General features: G+C 37.3%; 1 protein-coding gene across 1 annotated transcript; it reads left to right on the top strand.

The window, feature by feature from the left end:
- On the top strand, positions 1-27759 carry CRCP (CGRP receptor component; the record flags this gene model as incomplete). Its single annotated transcript, XM_009586141.1, has 5 exons — positions 1-37; positions 3406-3504; positions 6770-6864; positions 19174-19231; positions 27616-27759. Coding segments are annotated over 5 exons (433 nt in total), but the record flags the coding sequence as incomplete, so codon positions are not given.
- Between the last annotated feature and the right edge of the window lie 85 nt (positions 27760-27844).

The following is a 27844-nucleotide window of genomic DNA, read 5'->3' on the forward strand; positions in this document are numbered from 1 at the left end:
AAAAGATGCAAATGCCGCATTGCTAAGTAACTTTGAGGTAAGTTTATCTGTGTCCTGGTTTTAAACCAGCAGTTTAAAGCTGTAATCAGTCACTTGTGTACTTCTTCAGAAGCTGAAAATTGCCAGTGGCAATCAGCAAGACCTATAGGTGATTTCCACCCCCTCCATTTGATTTGTTATTAAGAAAAAAGCTTTTTAAAGAAAATCTAGTTTTCTAGAAAATTACTAGTTTTCAGTAGTAATGAGTACTGTATTATTATTTGGTTGGTCCCAAATCTACTAAAACAGATATAAATATGTTTTTCAAATAGATGAGGAGCAGATCTTTAGAATGTCAGGAACTTTAACTTCAGCCTTGTCATATTTACACTGTTGCTGTGTGGTTAGTTTGTTGAATCCTCTTGTGTATGCTGGTTTGTTATTTAGGATTTGATTCTCCACATCTTTAAACACTTGTGTATTTGGGCAAGTGCACTGGATTCACTGGTGCTTTGTATGATGACATATGGTGCATTGGATCCCAAATCGGGAATGTTGACACCTCTGTAACTGGGCAGCAATGTCCAAAATACCTTTTTTTAAATTTTATCTTATGATAAGCCAGTATACCACCAAGTGTGTGACACACTGATTGCTGGAGTCTCTTTAATATTGCAAATAAAAATTCTTGCAGAAAAATTCAAACATTTTTCACAGATGGCTGCTGCTAGAATCAATGTTTTGTATTTAACTTTAAGCTTGTGATGTGCAGTATCATCCGAGAACCTATAACTCATTAATGCATAGTTTTATTAAAGCCAGTGCTACTGGAAATGCAGTCTCACACCTCTAAATGCTTGACAGTATGTTTTTTTAAAGATTGTGAGGTGTTTCCGAAGCAGGTTAGGTTATAGTAAGCATGAGGCAGTTTGCTGATCTGAGACGTGTTACTCAGGATAAACACTCCTAGAAGCTAGTGATGTACCTTGATCTGGTGTCATGGGGAAGCTCCAGTGGCCTGTCATAACAAACAATGAATATTGGCATACAAATAACAAATTAGAAAATAATCTTATTTTCTAGTGTAGATAAGTTCTGAATCATTTTCCTCTCTCCTGAGTAAAGGTATTTTTTTAGTGAGGTAGAAAGAAATGTAATGTTCTTGTTGGTAAATGAATGTAAGTTTTTGAATGGTTTTAATAACCCAAATGCTTTGTTTATATTGTTGTATTGCTGAAGCTTGAAAGTTGCACAGCTGTTTCATCCTGTTCTGAAATAAATCTTGAAATGTTTTATCTTGAGCTGCATCTGTCTGCGTACAGCAGAGCAACCATCTGGTTACTGTTAGAAGAGCTTTAATGAGGTACTTGGAAAGAACTATCTTGCCTAAGAAATAGGTGATACTATGTCAGCCAAACTAGTATTAAGTGTCTGTTAAAAACATACTATTGCAATACAGAAAATAGCAAGTATTTCAGAGGTTATTTATTGCAAAATCATCTCTTCTTCCTCCTTCTTCATTTGCTGGGATATTTGTTGGAATCTAGGTATTACTGCCTGCTGAGGTTCAAGTACTGGTGTCAGTCACATTATGTAAAATCTATAGGTGTCCTAAAGGTATGGTCCAGAATAGGGAGAATTGCAGAATCCGTTCTTCATGCTCTTCAGTCAGAACTTTCTTCAGCTGAGATTTTTGTTGGTGAGTGTACCATGTGCGTTGAAAAAAAGCAAAAGGAAGTGGAAAACGAAGTTACTGATGAGAGTGCTTATTTCTCATTTCCCTTTCACAGTAGTTGTCATGCATGCAGCTTTTTGAATCTTTGCAGGAAGGGATTTGCAGTGTTTGCAGCTACAGGCTTTTGGGGCATGGCTTTTCGCTGCTCTTCAAAGTACTGATTCCCCTGAAACGACGGATCTCTTTCTGTTTGCTCCTCTTTCCAGTTGCAGTTTGACTGTCATAGCTAACACTCTTTATCGAGGTAATATTTTGCACGGAAAGTGATGTTTGAAATGAGTATTCAGGACTGACATGTTCTATGTCCTATGCCTACATTTATTCTGTGAGTTTGGAGTTGTCATTTTGTATCTCATTGTCACTGGCTATATTTTCTTCAAATATTTATTCGATAAAAGTTCATAGCTTCAGTTTTGGCTTTCAAGTGAGGATTGACAACTGGTGGTTGATACACAAGGTGTTCCTTTTTCATAGAAGATACAATATAAAGTAATTGCAGGATTCGTAGCTGGTAATATTCTTGTTTCTCACTGTCTAGAAGTGTTTGTATTTTATTTCTATAGACTTGTCAGTTTATAATGTCATTGGATCTGGATCTTGAATGAAGCTAGTTAAAAATTAGGGGATAAACAGTAAGAAGTGGTCTGTTACTTTGCTGTGGTTATTGGCTCTGGGTATATTGTAAAGCCTGAAGCAAAAAATCTGAAGAAATTTCAACTTAATGTGATTTAATATGGGAATAAAAGAGTAATTGTGATGCTGTCTCAACATTTTGCTGCATGTCTAGCTGTAATGAATAAAGGTGGTGTGTTGCAACAGATTTGACAAAGCACAGTTGCAAAAATCAAAACGTCTTCCTTGCCTTCAGACTTACCCTCTGAATCTCGCTCCTACATTAATATTCACTGCATCGTAAATGTGAAGACGACATTATTACATTCTTTTCAGGAATGTCTGCTTGTATTACATTGTTGTGATGAAACAGGGAGCTAATTTAATCTTTGTGGCTTAACATACCATAACACCATACCGGTCACTGTAACATTTACTATTATGAATAACTACACTGGAATTTACAATAGGATCACTAATCTCAGGAGCATCTATATGTCAAGCCTTTACTTAGTTGGTTTCTGGCAGTGTTACAGTTGTAGAGTTTACTTTTTTTTGCGGATAATGTAAAATTGCATCTCTGTGAGACAAGATATATATCCATTTTAATATTATAGGTACATCTGTCAAAACAAATCCACTAGGGCCATAAACTTGTGTGACATTTTGCTTCAAGCATCACTCATATTTAAATGGCAGCTCTGTGCCAGTACAGCAGTGTATGACCCAACTCTGTTCAGGACATGAGATAAGATAAACAAGTAGGATAGATTCATCCTGGCAGCTTCTCCTTTGGGACTATTGGATAACATTTACCAAGTGCTGAAAATCTGTTTAAAATAGTCACAATTTTTAAAAAACAATTTACATTGGATTTTTTTACCTATTCGTCATTCTGGTGCCAAAATATTTTTCATTTCAATTGCTGGTGCATTCACCAAAGAAGCCATGGGGTTTTTTTTGTTGTTTGGTTGGTAGCATTTTGCATTGTTCATTTATGTTTTCCTGCTATTTTTAGATAAATACTTTAGATAAATACTCTCAAAACGTCTAAAACACTTTTTCCTCCCCCCCCCTAGGTGTTCCAGTTACTTACTGATCTTAAGCAGCAGCGCAAAGAGAGTGGAAAAAACAAGCAGAGCTCTGGTCAGCAGAATCTGAACACAATCATGTATGAAGTGAGTAGCACTGTGAAATTCCTTTGCAAATTAGCCTAAGCTGGAGTAATTCACATCCTTATGTCTGTATATTAATAATTTTGTATCAAATTTCCCCTATTGAAAAAAGCAGTAAAATACATTTTTTGTGCCACTTTTCTGTGGTTAGTTTATTCAGGTTGTAGGCTAACTGCGCTGTCCAGGCTGAGGCATGCAGCTGCTCTTATTAAAATCTATCACAAAAAGAATAAACCCCCCCCTTGTATTTTAACTGTTTAGTTTTGTGGGGGTTTTTTGATTCCAAATATTCTATCTTTTTAAGACCCAGGGCAGAACTTGCTATCATCTGATGAATTGATGATACCACCTAATCATGGTTTCAAAGCTGAGGCACAGGTATTTTCTTAGGAACAGAATTAAATGACTAATTTCCCACTAAAATGGATTTTTTTTTTTTTTTTTTTTTTTGGTCAAAAGAGCAAGATGGATGTCAGATTGGTAATAAACGTTCAATCTGTTGCTAGGAAAAACTAAAATCATATAATACAAATATTAACATTTTAAATATCTCAAATTAGCAACTTCATAGCAGATTTGCAGTGTGACCTATTGTGTTTGTGTCAGAGAATTGCCTGAGTAGCACCACGATTGGCAGCGAGTTGAAAGCAGTTTGCCTTGCTTGCATGGGTAATCCCATTGAGCAGTGAAACTACTCATGTGAATAAGATTTGGCCTAGGCTTTGTTTTTGTTTTAGTTCTGGCTTTGTTTGAAAAGATACAGCAATGTAATTCCCAAGCCTTATATTCAACAAAAAAATCTAATTTAAATCTTCATGGAGACTAACAGTCTCTTCCTGTACCTCTTGAAACAGCTGAGAAAGATCCTATGAGTATATTTTGTCAGAATACACCTTAAAGCTTCAATTGCCTTGTTATATTTTACATGTTAAATACCTATAGGATGCTCGTTTTTGTGCATGGAGTGAAGCTGATGTAAACTCTAGGTACATTTTCTCTATGTTTGTCTGAAAGAAAACCAGAATTTGATCTTGCAGGATTGTTTTTATTCATGCTGAGTATATCTTCATGAGCTCTGTGCAGGCTTGTAACCATTGGTACTGAAATAACTAGATGGAGCTTGCTAAACTGGAGCTATGTTTTGCTGTATGTCTGGCATTTTAATTGATTTGAAATTGCCGAAAAAGACTAAACTGGAAAAGAAATTACTCCTGTTAAATAATCTTATTACATGATAATAAGATGATGTTGTTTCAGTCATTATTGGTGTATAATAACTCCATTTTATCTAAAAAGGTCAGGACGGGACTCAGAGAAGGGAGCATTATCCAACACCTTATTGTGCTTTTAAATATATTTCTCAGTAGTCCAGTGAAACTGGTCCTTAAGAATACCAGTGATTCATATTTCATCAACATTCTATCTGTTAAGTAGGATGAATTATCCTGTGTTGTGGAAATCTGTTTTCCTTTACCTAGCATTTTTAAATGATAAGAGTTTAATGGAAATACACTGGAAATAAATTTGCATATTTTCTTATTTGCCATACTGATCTTGTAGCTCATTTTTTCCCAGTATCTGTTGTTTTCTGCTCTGTGAATACTGAATACTGATGTGAATATTCAGCTTTTTTGGCTTCTGACTTTTCAAATATAAATACTCAGTTTAAAGATTTTCTGAGAAAGAAATTGAAAAAGTATCATATAGGATTTTATGGGTTTTTATTATTATTATTATAGATAATCTGTGCATGTGGTATCCTACCATACATGTGTCTCTGTATTTGCAATCCAGTTAGTGCATCATGAGTCAGTTGTGTTGATACTTTCAAGCTTTATGTATAGCTATGCAGTATCAACAAATGAAAATTTTGTTCCTTAATTCAAAACAAGCATTGACAATACTCTTTTAAATCCTTCATTGTGTGCTGATGCACACAATGCAGACAATGCAAGGATTTCCTTGACTTTTCCATTGATTCCATTATTTTCAACTCTTCGTTTTGGGGTCTAATCAAAGCAACATTCAGGAAGATTCTAAGCTACTTCCAGTGAAAAGACAGCTGTGAACTGGGATTTGTGTAGGGTTTTTTTATTGACAATTTTTTTTTTTACTTGGGTCAAATTACATTATGTATTATCTGCTAGGTGTCATGTTGTTTTAAATAAAGCAAGCAGATGTAACATCTGCTGCAAAAGTTAGCTGAGGTTGGTAGGTGTTACATGTAAGAAATAGAGCAAAGATAAATTGTCTCAAGTCAGATAAACATTTCTAATACCGCAGTATTCTTGCAGATTTTCATGACAACCCACGTAACCTGCTTCTATGAACTTTAAGAAAGCATTGCCAAATATGCATATAAAGGATGAAAACAACCATAGATTGGAGAGCTTAATGAGTTATTTGTGGGTTGGCAGTGAGAGTATCCCTGGCACTGAGCACATGAAAACTTGGCAGAAGATAACACGGTTTTAAGGATGAATAGTATTCAACTTTTCTGAAGTGTTACTGCTTTTAAAAAACAAAAACCAAACCAACAAAAAATAAACACCACAAAAAAACCCCAAACCCCGTATCTTGGTACCTTTTTAAACTAGCTTTGAATCTGTAAATGTTTCTTGGTTTTAAAAGGAAAAGTAAATCTGAGTGATACTATTCAGCACAGATGTATGTCTTGATCACAGTCTTAGCATCACCTGAGATTATTTCAAACCAAGAAAGCAAATGTCTTTCGCAAATGTCTTTCACAAACAGCAGGTATTTTTTAGTAGACAGAGCTAAAACTCTCTCCTTTCCTGTACTGTCCAACATGCGACTTTGGGCTTTGAACAGATCAGATAAATGAGCATCCAAAGCCATAGAGGGAATAGCCAAAGCTGTAAGTCTCACCTGCGCGTGTCATGAGCTGGCTGGGTCATGTCTTTATGGAATGAATTCACTGGGGCTTTCTGGATAAGTCCTAATATAATTTCCATTACATAAAGTTGTAGTTACATATTGCCTGTTTCTTTACTCTTTCAGCAAATATCAGTATAGTCTTACTAAAGACAGAAAAATGTGAGTGATCTGTGTCATCTATGACAGCACTTCCCAGTGTTTTTTAAAAAAAAAAAAAAAGTAAAAAGCCAAGCCCCAAAACCTGAATTGACTTTTCCAATTTTTCTGAGTAGTACTGAGGAGACTTTTCAACATCGGCTTGTTTCATACACAACTGGTAAAGCAAATAGTAACTGTGAAATAATTTATACTTACTTTCTATCCATTGCAGACACTGAAGTACATTTCAAAAACACCCTGTAGATACCAGAGTCCTGAGACTGTGAGAGATTTCCTCGTAGCAATGAAAGGCCATAAGCTAACCAAGTAAGTGGAGATGTGCCTTTGAGTAAAAGTATAAACTCCTGGCAATGTTGAAAAACTGATCCCCATGTACACAGTATGATAATCTGTCTGGTTGTGATTAATGTATTTTAAGTATTTTCTGCCATTATTTAAATACTCATCCAAACATCTTTTCCTTCACTCGTTAACGCCTACATGGATGAGTATTTCCTTAAGTGGGCCTGTGTTTACCAATGTATTTCTCAAACAGATTCTTGTCAGTATGTTGGTTTTTAGCGTGGTTTCACATGGTCCAAGCACAAAGTAGAGTTCATAAAATGTTTCCTGAGGAAGAAGTTGTAAGTTGTAAATGGGTTTTGAACACAGTAAGAGAACTGCAAAAAAAAAAAAAACCCAACCCAACCTCAGTTTATTATCAGTCTTATTTTTATAAACTTCCTTAAGCAAAAATGCACTCATTCCTAAGAGGCGAAAAAGGTGACTGTATTGCAGGGAGGTAATAAGTAAATAAAATCCTAATACAGATGTATGGGAAAGAATGTTATTTTGAAGTTAAGTTTTATGTGAATCTGTGAACCTCAACTGCTACAGATGATCTCTCAGTGTTATGCTCTCTGATTGGCATTTAGCAAACTAAGATGTTCGTCTTCTCTTTTTGTGCTGTTTGTCCACTGATATTTATGTCCACTAGGATTTCTGAGATGTACATTTCAGTTACCTAAATATTGTGTCAGTCAACCTTTTCCCCCCTGCCGCAGTTTCTAGTAAAGCTGAACATACAGTTCATTCTTCTTATTTTGGGAAGTCCTGCATAGAAAATAAAAGACTTCCTTCACAGTTACAAGAAGACTCAAAGGGCATTTTTCCTCTTTGGCAGTGGTGTGAATGCCTGTTCGCAGTGCTTGAAACGCATGATCCTCTCAAACCTCTCTCCAGAGTGAGAGTGAAGCCTGTAGATAATCAGACCCAAAAGAAATTCAATCAATTGGCTACTTGCTTGGATAGCTCTAATCAGTCATCTGATTTTTAAAGCAGAAAAACCAAAGATTTAGTTGCTTCTATATGACTCCCTCTTCACCACGAAGAAGTCGTTTATGCTGTATAGACACTGACTGCATTTTTCTTCCCTGCTGGAAGCACTCCCGAAGAGTTCATGCTCTGGGAAGGACGCTCTTACTTATAGTTCGGTTGTGTCACAAAAAGAAACCCAAAGTGAGAGCATCTGGAGAGTGCAGTGCTACAAGGCAAGTTTCTACCCTGTCCAAAGCATAGTAAGTTGAGTAGAAAGCAGATTGTCAGCTATTTTGTTGACTTTCAGTGACCCCTTTCTACAAACAATTATGCTTACATCCAGTATATCAGCAGCTCTGGTCACAGTATTGCTGTCTTTGCAGACACAGGGGTGCTAGTACTTGGAAGCTTTGTCATGGGTATTGTGACTTTGCTTGTAGTGGTTTCTTTTGTAGAGCTGAAGTTGCCAGGTCAGTATGTCAGTGTTTAGTCCTCCCATACCTCATTTTATATAGCAGAATACTAATTAATATAGTGGGCAAGAATACCCTAATTGTTTTCTGACATTGAGGTATTCAAGTATGGAGAAAATACTCTGTTTACTGTAAAGAGCTGATAGCATGGAAATGAAAGAGTATCTTAAAATCAGCCACAAACTATTTCTTCAAATAAGTAGCAAGCATTCCTGATTTCTGGTACTGTGGAACAGTCATCCTCTTCGAAGTGAAATAAGCTTGTTCAGTGTGTGCAGGGCAGCAGTTAGGAAAGCACCGGAAGAATGGTATATCACAGCAAAAAGCCAGTGGGAGTTAAAAAGGCAGAATAGGATTTTTTAGAAGTAGCTGAATGAGTTAGGTGTAAGAGTCCCATTAAAAGTCAAAGGGCTTTTTTTGTTTTAAAGCTCGTTTCTAAATTTCTTTGTGGTAGAATTTGGCCAGGACCTCAGGGTTAACTCTTACAAAAAAGGCAGGGGAGCTCTGTTATCACGTCAGATACCTTGACCACATCTGCTGCCCCATGTGGTGTCTCTGAGAGTAAGTACTAAATGATGTTGGGTCATAATGCAGAGAATTCTAGCTACAAAATGTCTTACAGTCTCCCATACCGCCTAACTGTTCTGTAGATCTACCCAAATATTCACCTTCCCAAACCTGCTTGTTCTTTGAACTTGAATACAGCACCACTGCAAAGGTTGAAATAGTTACAAGGTTTAAATGAGCTTTTTGACTGTTTTATCTTCTTTTTATGGATGCTAGGAAATGCCATTAGTTTTAGGTATCATCTTCTCTGCCCTTTTTCTCTGAATCAGAGTCTGTAAGATAAGCAAGAGAATTACGCACAAGTCATTTCCTTCTGCATAATGGCAGAAGGACAAGAGGGAACAGCCATGTGCTAGTTTAGGTTACAAATTTACCATGTTTATGGCTTACCAGAACTCAGACTGGACTGTGATACCTTAGTTTCTTGAGCATCCTCTACAACTTTACTTTTAGTTAATATCTTTGTCATTTGGTAAAGAACTTGCCAGCACTGCATTTGCCACGTACTTTACAAAATAAGAAACACAATTGTTTAGTGTGATCCTGGCACTTTTTCTTTCTTCTAATCTTTTCCATTCAGACACTTCAAGCTAGAAGTATCAGAGCCCATCTGGCAGCCTCTTCTCACCAAAACACAGAAAGCATATGGTGTGCAATTACTATATAATGCACTTTATGTTAAACTGCTTAAAATAATAATGCCTCCAAGGAAATTTTGAACTACCCTTTGGTTCATAACCAAGATAATTTCAACACCGTTCTGTTGTTAAATAAATTAAATGCTAAAGGCTTTAATCATTTCCATTCTGTGGGATGGAGGTGGTATTTATTTAAAAGGCTTCACCAGAGATTTCGTTCCAGTTAGCGTTCCAGTTAGGTTCTTTTCTTTGAGAGGAAAGAACCTGCAATATTTGCTCTCCAGGACCTTGCTTATATGATCTTGCTGTAATGACCTTTCCTCCCACAGAGAGTAATGAATTCCAGAGTCTGTCTTTGCTAATTCCTTTCCGGGTAAGGCATTCAAAGATGTGCTCTCTCCCTTAATCTCTTAGCTGGTTATATGCTGTTTCTGCTGGTAACAGTTTTCTGAAGGTAGCTGATTTGATTTAAGATGTATGTTAGCTGGTGTCTGTCCCCAGTCAGGGCACAGCAGCATTTTCTGTTTTCTCATTGCAAGAGGAATAAAGGTTCTGGTTAAAAGGCAGAACTAGTCAGAAACACCCCCTCATCTGAGACTGGTTCCTCTGCCGTTTAAATTCCTTGTTATGACTCTGCCTCTAATCAAGGAGGAAACAACTAAGTAGTGTGTTTGTGCTGTTAATTAGGCTCAGCAACTTCTTTTCTAATACAAGGACTTCAGGGCTTTGAATATAAGAAGGATTTGCAGCTATATCTGAAAACCTGATGGGGGTAGGTAGAGTGAGGAGCTGACTTTCCCTGCTCAGCATGTTATTGCAGCACACAAGCACTAGGTTGTGCTAGTGTATGTGAGAATTTCAAGGTAGTGAAGAAAGACCCAGACACCATCCAGAGAAGCACCAAGAATTGAGGTACATTCATTTAAAGAACGGCACTTTTAATGAAGTGAATTCTCATTTTTCCCGCCCTCTTTCTACAAACCTGCAATACTAACCATGCAGAATGTATTGCTCGTCAGGCTACATGTGATGTCCTAAAACATTCTGGCTCCAGTTACAGTGCTGGCAAATGCTGTAGTTCCTGTAAAATCACCTCAAGTCTTTTCTTTCTGTTATTGCTGATATTTGCTACTCAAAATACCACGTTAACAGACCAGCATATCTTTTCCGCTGATAACCATCAACTTTGTGATGGGTTTTTCTCACTAGTGTTACAGGCAGAAAAAATTAATTTCTCCTAAAAGGCAAATTTTAAAAATAAATACTAATGTGTAAAAACAAGTTAAACCTTTCGGAGTCATTTCAGATAGCTGCCTTGCTAAATGGAGCAAATTCAAAGACATCTAAACCTATATTTCACTGATACAGTCAGTAAAGTGTGGTAAAACACAGTTTTTTCCATGTCATCAGTTATTTTGGTAAAATTGAAACTGTAGAACTGAGTTGTGGTTTTTTTGGTTTTTTTGTTTTTTTTTTTTAACGAAAAGCTCCAAACTGACATCATAGTGAATTTTATTATTACCTTGTTGAGGCCTCAAGCTTTGGCTAACACTACAGTACAGTAAGCCATGTTGTACTTGGAAATACAGTATGCCACTAGGAGCTAATTTTCCAGTTTTAGTCCCTAGAATGGCTTCATATTTTGTAAGGTAGTGCGAATGGCATTGCATGAAAAGAACATTTATCAAGCTTGTGCTCTGTAATTGCGGTTAAATGAAGATTGGCTCAACTTGTACTTCTTCCTGTTACTGATAGCCTATCTTAGATCTAATTTTGGAATAATCAAATTTCCAATCACTGCATATTATCATAATTTTGAAAATTGGACATAAACATTGCCCTTTTTGTCTTTAAATCAACACATTCAAGGAAGCATTGAGCTGAAAATCGGTAGTACTTCTAGAAAGTATTTTCCCTCATTACTGCCAAAACCTACAACAGATATAAAAGTATTAAAGGCTGGATGATTTACTTTGTATTTTTTGTCTCCTTCAGAGCTTTCAGAGTTGAATATTCAACATCGAAGTCAGGATGGTGCTATTTTAACAATAGCATCATTTAATAGCCTTTAAAAAGACCATTGTGTTTCCCACTGAATTGATTTGAAATTAACCCTTTGATCTGTAGCAGTGTTGCTCAATTTTTTGCATTCAGATACCATTAGCAGCCCTCAGATTTCATCCTGCACAGATGTACCGACATTGAAGTGCAGTGGTAACCCCTGTGGAGAATACAGCCCAGTATGTTTGCACAGACCATGCGCAGGCTGCTACTGTGATTTCGCAGACCGCAGCTGGGGACTGCTCATCCGTAACCCGAATCCTGTGATCTTGATTCAGACAACATTTTACATGAGTTGCCGTGGTTGACTCAAGACCATAGGATTTGACTCTTAAGTATTTTCAGCTAGTAATAAAATACATGGTTATGTATACTGCTGTTACTTTATGGTTTTCCTAAGCAACTAAAAAACATACATGACTGAGGATAAATTTGCCTCTGCACAGTCACAGATGTTTTAGGGGTTTTTTTTTTTTTAGCTCTGTGTGCTGTATCTTGGCACTAATACTGTTCTCTTCTTATCCATGCCTATAGATCTCTTCTTAGAAAAACAAAACGTGGGTGCATATATATTTACATACAGTCTAGGAGTTCAGTAGCTAAAAAATGGGCAATACAAAGACATTCAATATGAGGTTTTGGTTAAAATATAAATGCTGCAAATATTTGGCTAGCTGCTGACAGAAGAGGATACGTTTTGTCTTAATTTGCACAACAGTATGTAACTGTTTTTATTATTTTTTAGAATCTGAGTTTATTGTGCACTGTGGCAATGTGCTGTCCATTCTGTCTACCCAAATATGCAGTGTAATCTTGACCACAAGACAGTGATTTTTTTTTTTTTTTGTCTTCTAAAACTTTTTTTTGACCATGAATGTAATGTAATCCTACATCTTCACCTCCTACAATACACACTCTCCCCTCAACGCAGACCTCAGACCCATTTTCTTCTCCCATAACTGCATGCATTTTTGTCTCCTGCAGCCCGAGCTTTTTATGTCCCAAAGCCCACTCCACATCACTTTGCCCTCAGCTGGAAATGCTGATCTTGGCTCTAGCTGAGTTTCAGCTGCTGCTGGATGTGGGCTAGAAGTGGGGAGGCACTGCTCAGCCTAACAGCAGTAATTGCCATTTTGGGATTTCTCACTAGGCAGGTCCTGTAAGAGTCTGCATAACGGGCAATTAACTCTGATTAGTGGAATCTTGCTTTTATGTGAGAAAATGGCTTTCAACTGTCACTCATCTTTTGTATATATTCTTCTCTTGAACGAGCAGCTTTCATGTTCCAAACAGTGTTACTAAAATCCAGACAGTCCAGAGAAAATACAAAGACTTACTTTTTGGGGGCAATTAAGCTGAAAATATTCTTTACCTTCTGTTTAGTTGAATGGGACAGTTATCCTTTTTGTTTAATGAGCATGACTGTAAACATGCGTGCTGTAGAAAGAAAGATGTGTAAAGATGGATTCATCCGAGTTAGAAAAAGTTCCTTTTATTTTTTAGATGTAATGGAGCATGAACTAAATTCAGGCTTATCATGTCTGTGCCCATGCAAAATACTGCAGTCAGCACTGATACTGGTGCATGTTCAGGCTTGCAGCGTGCAAGGCTTGCTTGCCTTCCTTAAAGCTTATTTCTGATGGAATTGTGGGTATTCAGGTTCTAATTTGTGTACGTGCTGGCAAGAAATCCCAGGTACACAGAGACTCTGACCCTAATAGTCAACTTTTGGTACCAGTGTTAAAAAAGCCAGTGCAGTGGGTACTGAGCTCCAACTCATACTGCATGCAGTCCTACACTGCGCTGAGGAATCCAGTTTTCTATTGCAACATTGAACTTCAGAGGCATTTTGTGAGCGTTTGCTTCAAGGGGATGCCAAGAGTAGTACCGTTCTGGTCGCTCCATTTGTTATGAGTAGGGAAGGTCAGAAATTGCATGCAGGGAGAAGAACTGAGACCAAAGCATCAAAAGCGTCCCCTGAGCTGATCTCAGGGATGGAGTGGATGTCTGTGTTCTGTACAAACAGCAGGAAGAGCTGCTAACATGGACCTCCCGAGTAAGCAGAGGTAACTGTTCATGTCTTGCACACATGCATGCTTGGTATTTCTTAAATAATCTCAGGAGCTGGATATTTACCAAATAGAAAAGAAAAGATAAAATGTTACTGTTCTCTATTGCAGGAGGAGCATATCTACCCATACTAGTATCCAGTGTACCCGTATTAGTATCAACGTATTTGTCTAGATGTCTTCAATTACAGTGAATTATCCCTTTGCCATCTTGCAATATTTTGCCAAAATAAAGTAACTTACATCCTCATTATCAGAATGATACTTAGCTTGATCAGCAAATAACTAGCTCGGTACCGGTTTTCAGATGACACTTACTGAATTTCTCTGTATCTTCGGATTCAATCTCTATGTAAATAAAACAAATGTATTGCTTAAATCATAATTATGTAATGTTAACGTGTCTAAAGATTATTACTTTTTAGTGTTAATTAGTGTTTATAATTTCTAAAGCCCTGTAACACTACACAAGCACTTTCAGATGAAATATGTCATTTATGTAGCTTTTGGTTTTTGCACCCTGCTGCTAATTCCTTTTTGATGTTCTGAGTCAGTTTTCCAGTAGAGAGCTTTGCAGATCAAAAACAGGCATGAAATTGTTCAGATAACACATTTTAATGACTTACTTGCAAATTATCTCTCATTCTTCTGTACAGATTTTAAAAACTGCACATACTCTGAATGATACCATCTTTGGTGAAATAATGCTTTTGAGATCCTTTTGTCCCGACTGTAAAACTTCTATCTATTCCCTAATGAGTTATGGTAATGTTAATGGCTTATAAGCAAAAAGTCTTTGAGAGGTGACCTTTTTTGTGTCCTGTATTTCTTGTCTTCAGGAAACATGAACAGTTTCACTAACTGATTGGTTTTAGTCATGATGTATAACTGGTTTTAATTTATTTCTGTTCCTACCTGCTCTGCCAGTAATCTTTCTGTGATAAACATGGTGTGGAGCTCTAGTCGTTCTAAGATGGCTCTGGATAAATAAGATTTGTGTTCTTTAGCACAGGCATGATATGGCTTTGGTTATTTGATGTTGTTTATTTGCCTCCGAAGTGTTACTGGCAACAAATTTCGAAGATATTACTTTGGAAAACAAGAATATGAGAAAATTTATCTTACGTGTTCTTTTGTAAAAGTCAAATGATATGTTTTGTCTGGAGATGTGGTGGAGCTTTAGGATTGGATTGGGACATGTCTTGCTGCAAAAGTAAAGAAAGCCTTGCTTAAAAAGGCTCTGATCTCCGAAGTGGCATGTGAGTGTACAGTGCAGTGAGAAACTTGTATGAGTTCATTAAACAGTGAACGTAAAAGCCTGTCTTTGTAAGTAGGGCTTTGGGAGGAGGGGGAGGTGTTCTACAAGTAGATACCCTCATAGCTGTCCTGTGAGAGCTGCAGATGTTGTCTCTGTCTTAGATGTCTGGAAACTGAGGCACAGACACGTGCTTGGCCAGGAACCATAAAGCAAATAACATTGAAAGCCAGGACCAGAGTGCCAGCTTCTGCATCTCCGTCAAGTGCTCCAGGCACTGGACCAAACAGTTTCCTAGCTCTTGAGGAAAAAGTATGAAATCTTTCATACATTCATTCAGATGAATTGGCCAGATTTTTGTATGCTGAAGATGTTATTTAGTGTTCTTTACTCAGCTCTGTTAGGACTTCTGCTTTTATGGCAGTGATGTCTTTTGCTACAATTTTACAAGGGTGGCATTTTTCTCTCATTGATTCCTTAAATGACCTGCTTTCAATTTCAGTTCTGGTCTAAAGGATTTCAGTACTTGTGTCTTGTCAATATTAAAGTTTTATTTCTGTCCTTGCATTGCTTATGGACAGTCGTAAATGGCAATAGTTACAGATACCTTATCTTTCTGACGATAAGGCAGCCAACAGTGGTGCTCTCAGTTTAGTGTTAAATTCAACCATGCTCTTAATAGTCTCTTGTTGTAAACATCAAGCTGCCAAATAAATAGATATAAGTGATAGCATGGGAAAACAAAGGAGGCATATTCACTGCTTTTCACTGATGGAAACATATTTTGCTTTTATCCTTGATTCTCCAAAACCAAATCAATCTAATAATTCTGGCTAACAAAGCTAATTCTGATTCCTTTGTGTCGTCCGTAAAATCACAGTATTCAGAATTTAAGACCAAAGCCTGTGCTGCCAAGGGGTTGTTAACAGGAGGGGGGGGCGGGGGGAAGTAAACAGTTGTTCTGCAGGAGGGAAGAGAGAGCATAGTCACTACAGTGGGAATTGCCTTTAAATACTGATTTATACTGTAACTGACACAAAGGACCTCCCCCCCAGCATCCTTCTGTATTTTTGCAGCCTGGATGCGCCTTACACTTCATGAATGCAGGGACAGATCCTTTCCAGGCACTAGAAAATCCCCAAGAGGAGGGAGCAGGTCTGGCCGGGGGCCATGACCATGCAGTCCTTTTTAGTGTTATTTAGTGGAGCCTTCAAAGAATATAGCAACAACTGCTGCAATGTACTGTCTTATGGGCCTTTCCTTTTCTCCTCCATGCCACATCTCTTCCCCACTCTTACACCTCCAAACCCCACTGCCTTTAAAGCACTCACCGCTTAATCATTCCCCCTCAGTCTTACTGTCTGTAAAATGGGGATAGTGATCCTTACTATTTTGTACAAGACGTACAAATAAGTGTGGGCAAGTGCAAGGAACTAATGTGATAATTGGTGTTTCTTAGAAAACACTTTGAAACCACTGTTAAAATATTTGCTTTAGGAACGTATTTAGGCACCTTTTTTTTAAGGAGTAAGTTGATGGCTCTGCTGGAAGGGCAAATGCTGATGTGCAGGTAGAAACATTTTCCTGTTCTTCAGCAAAAATATTCTTTTAGCTGTAAAATCTGAAATCGGTGTGAAATCTGCCACACTTGTTGGCATTTATCCAGGTGCCAAATGTCACTCTATTGCAAGCTTTTTCTGAAGACTGAGAAAAATCTTCTGATGTGGTTCTGTAGAAGTAGGAAAGAAGATTAAAAGGATAGGGTGGTACCCAAAATGTTTGAGCTCGTTTTTTAAACAGACATTTTGAACAGTTCTGTGGTTGGTTAAAAGGGAGTTTTCTTCTCCCCCACCCCCGTTTATAAAGTCCTAATTCCTTATCCCCTTCTCCAATTTTGAAATTTAGAGAGTAAAAACAAATAGGTACATTTGTAAAGTAAATGTAAATTCAAGATGTTGAATTGTGTACGCTTTTTAATGGTTAATGAATATATAGGAAAATTTCTCGAGCTTTCTGTTACGAATTGTTAGTATTTCACAAATACTGCATTTTAATATTGCAGGCTTTTCTTTTGAAGTGGAAAGAAGTTGAAGATTAGAATTACTTCCCAGCATTTTATGAAAATGGTAACAGAATGGCTCAGGGACTAGGTGGAACAATTAAAAACTTTTCTTTTTTAGGATTTCGGTTTTGTCACCAGCAGGCTGGATCTAAAAACAAGAGCCAGCGTGTCATCTCTTCGAAGCTGTTTTGTGTTCTTTAGGGCTGTGAATACACATCAGAAAACCCTCTGGTATAATGAAGCTTGGTGTTTGGCATCAGCAAAGCTGTTGTCTTCGCTGAGCCACAGTGTCTCCCGTAGTCCTATTTCCATCACTTGCAATCATGGACGTTTTAGCCGAAGAGGGTCTGTTAGATCATCCAATCTGTGGTAATACAGGATTTTTCCTTCAGGAGACATAAGCCAGGAAAATTTTAGGCTAGTGCTGCTCATTCGGCGAGTTCAGTGGATGAAGGGCCTTATTCTCTTTGTCAGCTGCCTGCCTTCTTAAGTATTAAATTCAGTCTCTTGACACGTACACATGCGTGCATGTACAGACCACAGCAATGCATCGCTTGTCAAAGGCTTCTCCTGAGAAGTCTAAACACCTTGGTCTTTGAACATGTGCTGGTGCACATAGGTGAATGATGAAGTGTTGAAATGCCTAATAATGTTGTAAGCTGTTAGCTGGTGTTAGATTTCAAGGGCAGCCAGTGTCAGAGGCCATTTGAAAAGAGATGGTATCTCTGAAGTATCTCCAGACACATAGACATTGACCTGTTGGTTGTAAACGCCTGCATGGGAGAGCTCGGGGCTGTGAATTACAGCATCTGTGTTCTCTTGAAAGCCACCCACAGGTTCAATAAAACAGGGCAAAACTCTTCAGAATCAGTTTAAGTGTGCATTAAAGATGCCTTTTAAATAATAATAAATTCCAAGCTTTAATTCTTCAAAATTGTAGTTCACTACTGTATCACAGACTGGAAGATCGTGCATGTTAACTATCAGTTCTCGCTTTAATGCATGAATGTGTGCGATAGAGGTGCTGCATAAGCAGACAGCTGCTAGGAGAGGCTGTATGTCAAGTAATAATCATTCAAGAGGGTTTTTTTCCCCAAAAGTGTATGTTCAAATTGTTTACTCATTGTATCTATTATTATTACACTGTAATTGTATGCTTTTATTATAAAAGTGCATTTGTTACTGTTTCATGTGCCCTTTTAAACATCTGTTTTATCTGTAGGAGTGTTGCATTATTGTGCTTTTCTGTTCTAAAACACAAAGATCGGCTCACATCGTTAGCCATGCTGCTATTATGTGGTCAATGTTAATGTTTTGAGCTTCTGAAATTAATGAAATATGCATTAGTGGCATATGGTTTTTACTTTGTTTTTAGAATGATATGTATTTAAGTAGGGTGTAAAACTAATAATTTTTGCCTGCAGAGCTATTGCCTAAATGTTGTGGTTTGAATTTAATGAACATACTTGTTTGATCACATCTTCCAAAAAAAAAAAAAAAAAAAAAAAAATTTTAAATGTCAATGAAACTTTTTCCCTTATACCCCTTTTTTCCTATTTTAATGATCAAAGTGTTTAAATGGATGTTTGTGAGATCTCGTGATTTCTTGATGAGAAAGTAGAGCTAATAGCTGTTTGGTGAAAATGAATCCAGAAAAGCAGTGAGGCTGGGTGACCATAATGATGGTTCTGAATGTATCAGGAATTTTGCCACTGGCTTCAGTGGTGCTAAACTGTCCCTCTGAATATTAGTGTTTTGCATTTAAGTACCAAAGTTTTACTGACTTCTCCCCCTTGCAGGCAGAGGAGAATGGAATTGGACTATTAAAAATACAGATGCAACACAGTTCATATCTAAAATCAAAACAAAAGAAGCTAATATTGATTGAAGTGCTTTTGTGCTGAATGCACAGGACTGCAAATCTGAACGCATAGAATCACTTTCTGTCTGCCTTAGAGTGTGGACAGGTAATCAGAAGTGTTTGAATTGTTGTAATTAATGAATTCTCACTTGTCTTTAAAATATCCAAATTATCATGGCAATTAAACCTCACTGCAAACCTAGTCAGAATTATTCTTGGCAGTGGCGTTTCATCCCTAAGTTATCAGGAATGTATTTGCATCTCACCAGTCATTTGAGGGGATTCTCAAATTATATAGTAATGCGGATTGTTTTACGCTTTGCTTTTGAACAGGGCAGAAAAGCTCCAGTTGCTTAACCACAGGCCCGTGACGGCAGTTGAAATACAGCTGGTAAGTAACAATGCTCCTGACTGTTCAAAGCTTAAATGAAAACAGCTTTAACCTTGAAGATCAATTGAATAATTACTTTCTCATGGACAGTGATTGAATGTATCCCTTTATGCACATCTTTACATTCATGGTTTCAAATCCAGTCTGCTTCCTCTCCGAGACCTCCTTGGAGACTTGCCCATCTTTCTCTCAGACAGATTCTCCACCTCTGTTTGCCTCAGTGTCACATACTGAAAATGCCTAATGCAGTCATTAAAGGTTAGTTACAGTATTGCAAGTAAGAATATATTTAACCTGAGTCTTTTTGCTGCTGCTCTGTAATCAAGTACTTCACTTTTTGACAGCTGTGATGGCATGGTTGTTTTGATGGTAGGGTTTTATGTTACAGTAAAACCAAACACGCTAAAAAGGAATGAGTAATGACTGATACGGAATTTAGAGCAGTGGTGCAGAATGAGAAATGGATATAAACAGACTTTCTGATGGAAAGTAGCCATTATCAATCTGTTAAGCATAATTCTGATGTAAAGACGGATTGTCACTAAATAGAATAGATGGTTATATTCTCTGGAGTATCTCCTTAGGATGCAAAATCCTGTGGTAATAAAGAGATTATTATAATAAGGATCTCTTACATTAAGAACATCTGTTTACAATCTTATCCTGAAACCAAACTATGTGGTAACAGGATCATATTTTGCTGCAACAAACGGGAGGATTAAAGAGGTACCAGTAAGACTATTTTTCTTTTGTAGCCAAGGAGTAGACATTATAAGATGCTGAAGGCGTCTCGTAAAAGAATGCTTCTAGCTGAGGAATTAATACTGTGTTTTGTGATTGAAGAGATCAGTGTCAGTCATCAACCCAACCCAGAGCGTTAAAGCTTCATGAGTTTTGCTAAGGAAGTTAGTCATAAGCGATGATGTAGAGCCTGTCTCATACCTTTGTTAGCTTCATGGGCTTAGACACAGATTTATTATATTCCCATATAGGCCATATACTGTCTTTTTTTCCTTTTTCTTCTTTAAACGCAATAATCTTTTGCTGCTTTCAGATGACTCTGGTTTTGTCCGTCTTTTCCTTCCTCCCCTCATTATCCTACCTAGTTCCTCATTATCTTATCTATCCGTAAAATACTGAAAATAGTTTTGCTCCTGTGTCATATTTGAAGCCCAGGAGGCGAGTATAAGAAATTTGGGCCTTTGTATTAGAAGTCAGATTTCTGCAGAGTGTCGTACTTCAGATATTCCAAGGTTTGTAAGGTCAAAGTTTAGATAAAACTCATTGCTAAAACTTATAGAATACAGATATGAGATTTGAGTTCAGTGTCAGCCCATTATTGATACGTAACCCTTCTCTAATGATCAAAAGCAACTTGTGAAAAATGTAATATTAATACATTTGGGGACTAGCCTGAATTTGTATCATCATGGAAGTATTGGGGATGCAGTTACTTCTGTTCCATTGTGATACCCCTGTAATTCCCAGGACAAGTTTCTCCAAAACTAGTATTACAGTAAACTAGGTTGACTGGATTGTTAACACTGTTAAATTAAGCCTCCCCAAAATTGCAGTGCACTTACTCTTTCATCAAAGCACGTCAAAGTCTTTTGAGCTCAATAACTATTAGGAAACTGCAGGCCATTTTTGTTAGTGAAATACAGAGACTGGGAGCAATAGCAAGGAAATGATTTTGCTATTCAATTGCTGTCTTGAATCATTTTGGTTTCTGGTGAGGACAGGGGAAAGATATTGTAGCAGTGCAATGTCTTTGAATACAGAAAACCCCTGTCTTCTCTGAGCATGTTTGAGTATGAAATAATGCAGAGCCATGGAGGCTACCAGCATTTTCTTCTTTGATGTCAATAGGGAGAAGATTACCCGTACGCAGATTTCGTGCAGGCGAGTCAAGTCAGTGCAGTCGATGGATGAAAGACTGCCTTGATTCTGTTTTCGTCGAACTTGCCCCTGCCATTAAAAAGCTTTGAGTCACTCCTGCAATTGAAGTTAGAAATAAATGATGATGAAAACTTCTGACCACTTCATATAATGCAGGCAAATCAATCTTACTTTTTAAAAAGCCAGCTTTAAACAAAATGCCAAACAAGCCATATCTGTGTCTCTCACTTGCTCAAATAGTTTTGATGTCTCAAACTTTTATTCAGTGCTGCCTGTCCATGGAATGGAGTCAAATTTACCTGACAGGCTTTTAGTAGCTAATGTGAAAGGATAGTTATATTTACTACTGCTTGTTGCTTTTTTGCCTTTCCAGCTTTTTGGTTTTTTACTTTCCCTGTATAAAATTCCTTGTCTTAGTTGTATGCAAACAATAAATCAATTTTGATAAAATTATATTTAAGCTAAAAAGCAAATTTATGTTGTGATCTTTTGATCTCAAGTTCTTTTGTAAGTCTTTATGCATAAATTGCTGTATTGTTCATACTTGTCTTTTCTGGACTATGTGCCAGGATTTATTTTCAAACAACAATAGCAACAAAAGGAGCATGAAATTCTAATTCATATCCCACAGGGTAAAACAGTGTACACATTGCAGCTATCCTGACCTCCTGTTTTAATCTTTAACATATGTTGTTCCTGGCTCAGTGATTCACAAAGGAGGGAAAAAAAGACAGGGATGTTGATCTAACCATGACAGTGGTCCAGCTTTACTTAATGCTGAACTGTGATGGGTTTGAAGATTAAGCATCATCTTTTCTAATTAACTAATTGCTCCACATTCTTCTTTCTGAATGGAAAAGTAGATTTTAATTCTGTGCTTTTTAAAACTAGATTTCCACGTCAGAGAGCTTTGTACCTTGTGACACGTGCTCTGCATAACCAGCCTGGCAGATTGTCTGTTATTGTTGAATAAAAAATAATAATGTAAAGTATTCTTCTGGAAAATGGAAGATGTTAGAGGATTTAAACATTTTATTTTCTCAACAACGTATTTTGCTTCCCACTTTGCATACTTGGTTAATTATCTCTGAGGGACATTAATCCAATCATTCAGTCTTTTACTTTTATTTCTTTTTTATGTGCTTTTTTTCTGTTAGCGTGTTGGTGCTGAACAATTTCAAATTACTGCTCAGAGGAGGAAATAGCAGTCGTTTTCTCGTAAAATATATACCTCCTACACTAGAGTTAAATTATGTGCTTGACAGTTTTGGAAGTGATCAGAACCCCATTTCCTTTTTTACTGTAGTTTACTGATTATTTTTTAAATAGAATTCTTAGCTTATTATGCAAATAAACAATAGCTTTTAACCCACAGATTGTTCTGTTCTGTGATGCTGAGGTTTGTTACCCATCAAATATTACTTATCCTTGAGACAGTTTCTCAGTTCTTTCAGAACTTTTTAGGGTTTTTCAGTGTGGCTTTATTTATTTTTCAACATTTGCAGTGTATTGTCATGTCTCAGGACGCTAAATGAAATAAACATTAGCACTGAAAGCTTAAAAGAAGCACAGTGAGGATGATGAAGTCTCTTTATACTTTGCTTTTACTTGGGTAAGCAGAATAGATAAGGTATGGTTATAATTAGGGAAAGCATGTTCCTAAAATATTTGTCCTTGTTTCACTTAGTTAAAAAAAAATCTAGACAAATACGCATGTGTATATATATGTCTATATTCGTGTTTTGTGCTTACATGTGTACATGGCACTATAAACATACGGATTTGCACATTTATTTTATGAATAAACACTTTAATCTTTGAAATTATCGTGATAGTCAGGCTAGCTGTTATTTTCTGATTTACCTTCTCGATAAATAAAATCATTAAAAGCTTCTGAAAATGACTTTCTGCCACGAGAATTTATCAGCAGGTTTTAATGTGACTTACTGCTTAATGTCATTCTATTATTACATTCTGATTTGGTAGTTATGGTTGTTTTGTTCCTCTGAGAAATTCGTACATAGTGCTCGATTAAAAAAAAAAAGCTACTGTTAGAATGTGCAGCTGGGAAAGGTTGCATGGTAGTAAAATATTCCACATACACATTTGTTTAATAAGCACAGCTCTGGTTCCCAGTAGCGGTTACGTTATTGAGCAAGGCATCTGCCAGTGTTTGATCCTGCAGTTGACGAGCGATTTGTCTTTTCATTCACTTGTAGCAAGATTCAGTGATGGATGTTGGATGCATGCTTCATTTTGCTGTGTTAGAAAGCCCATGCACAGATGTATCTGGAGAGGTAGAACAGAATTGGCATCCTTTTCCTCACGTACTCTCCGTTTAGTAAATGTTTGCCTAATTTTAAGCTTAAAATCCAGTTAAGTTAATTGGACCTCTTGAGTACTTGAAAGTAAGTCAATACCTAAGCTGTGGCTTAACAGTTGTAGGTACAAGGTGCGTAAGCAGGTGAAAAATTGGTTATTAGACTTCTAGATAAAGGTAGCATCGCTCTCAAAGATGAGCAGTACAGTGGCTTCAGCTGCCTTCTGAATAATTTGTATATATTCCACAGTTCTGAAGATTTGGCTGTTTTTATCAATACATTTATCAATAAAAGTAAGAAGCAACTCTGGGTACTAGGCTTGAAAAGTATATACTAGCTGCAGGGGGAACATGCCTCCTTTTTTTTAGCTGTAAGAATTTTATGCCAATTAAGTTACCAAATAACGTTTTCCTGCTTCCTTCCTTGAGTCCTTCTTTGGTCGTCTTGTAGATTATATTGTTTAGAGCATTAGCTGGGGGGGGAAATGAAATGTGAAAATCGCTTACTGTATGAGTATATTGCAATGAGAGTTTAATCACTAACTGTTACTAGTTTGAGTGAAATTATTATTGAGAAGTTATTATTGAGGCCTGACTTGACTGAGTTGATCTTGACCATGTAGTTGCATTTAATAGAAAATACATACTGTGTGTATGTATGCGTGACATTGATATGCTATAACATTTGCTACGAAAACACTGTAGTTATTTTGGCATAGTATAGACTTGAATGCTGAAAAGCAGTAACGACTTGGGAATTGTTTATTACAAGAAGCAGCATAGCTGACATGTCTTATTGCCTTTGTGTTCATTTCAAGAAAATCCTTGTTCTCAGCCCTGCGAAGGAGACATGCTTGTCTTGCTGCACATCAGGGTGCTTTTTATCTATAAATTGTGTTACTGTAACATGGTCCAATTCTATTACTTGTGCAAACCCCTGAATCTTGAAAATACACAGTTCACTGGAGCTTTGGTTGATGATACCCTACATTTTGCACATGGCATCATCTGTGAGGGTAATCTATTTCCATTTGGCTTGTGTGGCACTGCCAACATAAACATCTTATGTCATACGCTTATTAAAAACATTTGCATTTTTGTTTTTCTTAGTATAAACTTTGCATTCCTGACTGCTTATGGTTTGAATCTGTTGCTTGAGCAGTTTCAGCCAGTTGCAAGTTAGAGGTTAGCAAGGCTTTTTGAGAGGTATTTTTTTCATATATTGGTAAAATTCTTGCCGGAAAAGTAGGTATTTGAATACAATTGTTTCTTTTTGCCTCTTATGCTTTTTCTTACGCATAATTTCTCTTCTGAGCATCATAACATTATTTCCTAGTGCGATCAGTAGCAAAGGTATTTTGACTTATAGTTGTAAATCAGAAGACTCTGCGAACATCTGTTGAATCTAGAATAAGCCTCTGAGTGACCTTCTGTTTCCCTTGATATCTGTTTTCCTTTAGGACAATTTCATTTGTCTCTTTAGCTACGTGCTCTCTGTGCTTAATTTTTGAATTTTTCCTTTTGGCATGCTGCTTTGCTGCTTCGTAATTGCTTACGTTTTCGTAAGTCGCTGCTAAGGCTGTTTCCCTGAAAAGTGAAAAAAAATTGATTTTTATAGCTTATGCTTTTGATCCTTTGAGCTCTTGAATAGTATCACAGCAAAATAGCACTGAAGCATCAACTTGAATAATACGCTGTCCATCCTGCCAAATATAGATTTTTGTCTATCGGTAATTCCTGGTGTGAGAGCTGGCAGTGAGGATGCATGGCTCGGAGGCACCGAGTGAACCATTGATGAATTTGCTACACAGTTTAAGGAATTACCACTTCCCTCTGGCAGAGACTACAGATCTGTCAACAGAAGGGAATTTGGAGCTACTTTACCCGCTCCTCAGTGCAGTATCCAGCATCTTTCTTTAAAGATGCTTTTCTCAACAGTTTAATGAGACATCAGTTACAGCACCAAAGCATCTGAAACATGAGAGACTATTTTCTTTCATCAACTTTCTGGTAAAGTGTGATTTCTTAAACTGCCAGAGCAATCACCAGAGCTCATCTGTCAATGTCCCAAGTCGTATCTGCAGTTTGTCAGTTTTGCAGACTTCCGTGTTCAGCCAGTACAAATGACATCAACATGACTGTTCATACTGGGAGTTGCGGCATTACTCATTTGGCACTCAGGAGCATTTAAGAAGCAGTGATTAGAACCCGCGTAAGTATGTTCTGCCTTAAATGCAGAAGTTGAGAAGAGTTGATGCTGATCTAGAAATCACTCTCTATTATCTGTTTAAGTTCTGATCAAATCCTTGTGTTTAACTCTGGCTACCTGAAGCAAGCACCTAAAGGAGAAAGTGTTTGGAAGAGAAAGGGAAAGGAGATGTGTAAGGAGGGATAAAATTTAAATGGGGAAGAGGGGCAGTCTTCATGTGATCCAATAAATCAAATCTAAACAAGGCAAGGTGCCACTTTTCTGAAGATCAGAAAGCAGTGGGGTGGTAACAAATGTAGGAGATGTTGGCCACTAAGAGATAAATCATTCTGCCTCAGGTGATACTGCCTGTCCAAAGGATGTGGGCTTTTTCTTTGTACAGTTCCTGCTGCTATGGGGCTGTCACATTTAAAGTTCAATGTAACAGTAATTAATAACACTATAATCCAGTCCAAAAACCAGGCTGATAATCCTCTGCAAAACTTAATAACATAGGTCATCTGTAGACTGACGACTTTGTCAGCAGTATAGGCAACAGAGAGTGTATTTACGTGCTGTAACATACTTTATTGTATAATGTTGATGCTCCAAGGTATGTTAGTCAAGCTGCTGAGATGATCACTTCTCAAATGCAGTCTAGCAGGCAATTAATTGATACCACTTCAGTAGCTGCAGCAGTTGCTTGCACAGAAGGGTAACGTTAGGAGGATTTTTAGTATATTTTAACTCATAGTGTATAGTATAGCAGCTGGCGGTAATGAGAGCCAGAACTGTTTTTCAAGCCAGGGTCCTACAGTAGTTCTTGAACTAACTGTAGTTGGAAAGCCACTCCACAGAGAATTTCATCCTTTGATCAGGATGGTCCCCAGAAACAGTGATTTGCAAATGGATATTCACTATCTGCCTTTTGCTACATGGGTGGATTCTGGAGCGCTCGCTTTCCTCTTGTCAAGTATCTGTGGATACTGGCTGATGAAAGATGATCAGATTGTGCAAAGAGGGCTCATAGGACACTGAAGAAAAAAAAAAGCTAATTGAATATACCACTCTGCTTTTTAGAAGGCAAGATGCATCTGAATAGCTGACAATTGATAGCTAAAACTGATTAAACCTGCATTGACTTGGAACCATAATTAATATAAATCACTGCTCTTCAAAGGACATTTTAAAGGACTTTGTATAAAAAAGAAAATCTCAAACCCTGCAATCCTAATTGGTTTCATTTGCGTTTGAAGAGTTCATTTGGCTTGCTTTTCCAGTCCTCTGACAAGCTTTTCCTTTTAACAGCTGCCTATAAATTAGGGCAGTTGTTTTTACTGGTAGCAGTGATATAAGAGTTCCCACAGCTCCACAGTGAGAGTAGGTCCCTAATTAATCTTACGGAATTTTATTGTTGATTCGTGACAGTATGTTTTCTGTTACTCAGAGCTTTTATATGCTTTTATATACAGGAATCTCACAATCTAACTAAATTCCAATAAAGTATGGCTGCTGTAGGATTAGATGGCTTCTTTTATGGCCTAATTACTTATAGCCTAGGTGCTGGATGAGATACCAAGGTTCAGGTAACCACTATCAGGTTTTGTCATTTCAGTTCTCATATGAAAGCCCAGGAACTTAGAAAAACAGCTCTGGAAGGTAGCTCTGCGCATGAGCTAAATTAAAAGCCTGGCTCAAGATCCTGATGTGTAGGTTGAGAGGCTTTTTTTCCTTGTTGCAAAGAAAGCAGGGTCTCATCGTGGAGTGCCAATTGTCGTGCTTAACAATGGAGCTCTTCTTTCTTTTTTTTTTAAATATTGCAAGAGTTCCACTTTGTTAAATGCTTTTGTAATGAGCTCAGACTATGTCTTGCATCCATTGAAAATAGTATTTCCCAATTAGTTGAGTCCTTCTGTTTGGAGCTGAGGAAGGAAGTATGGATTTAATGATAACAATAGATTGTTTTTTGACCTGCAGATGGTGGAAGAAAGTGAGGAAAGGCTAACAGAAGAGCAGATTGAGTCACTTCTCCAGACGGTCACCAGTATTCTTCCAGGGGATCCAGAAGAACAGCAGAGAGACTCGGCAATGGCAACTGAAGACAAAGGTGACCAAGCGTAGGAGGCATCTAGACTAAAGCTGGCAACAATTTCAGCAGAGGAGAATCAGCTAGTATTTTTCTGTTTTTTACTTGATACCAGTTTAA

The sequence above is a fragment of the Fulmarus glacialis genome, unplaced genomic scaffold (assembly GCF_000690835.1).
Source record: "Fulmarus glacialis isolate BGI_N327 unplaced genomic scaffold, ASM69083v1 scaffold12789, whole genome shotgun sequence".
Taxonomy (NCBI): Eukaryota; Metazoa; Chordata; class Aves; order Procellariiformes; family Procellariidae; genus Fulmarus; species Fulmarus glacialis.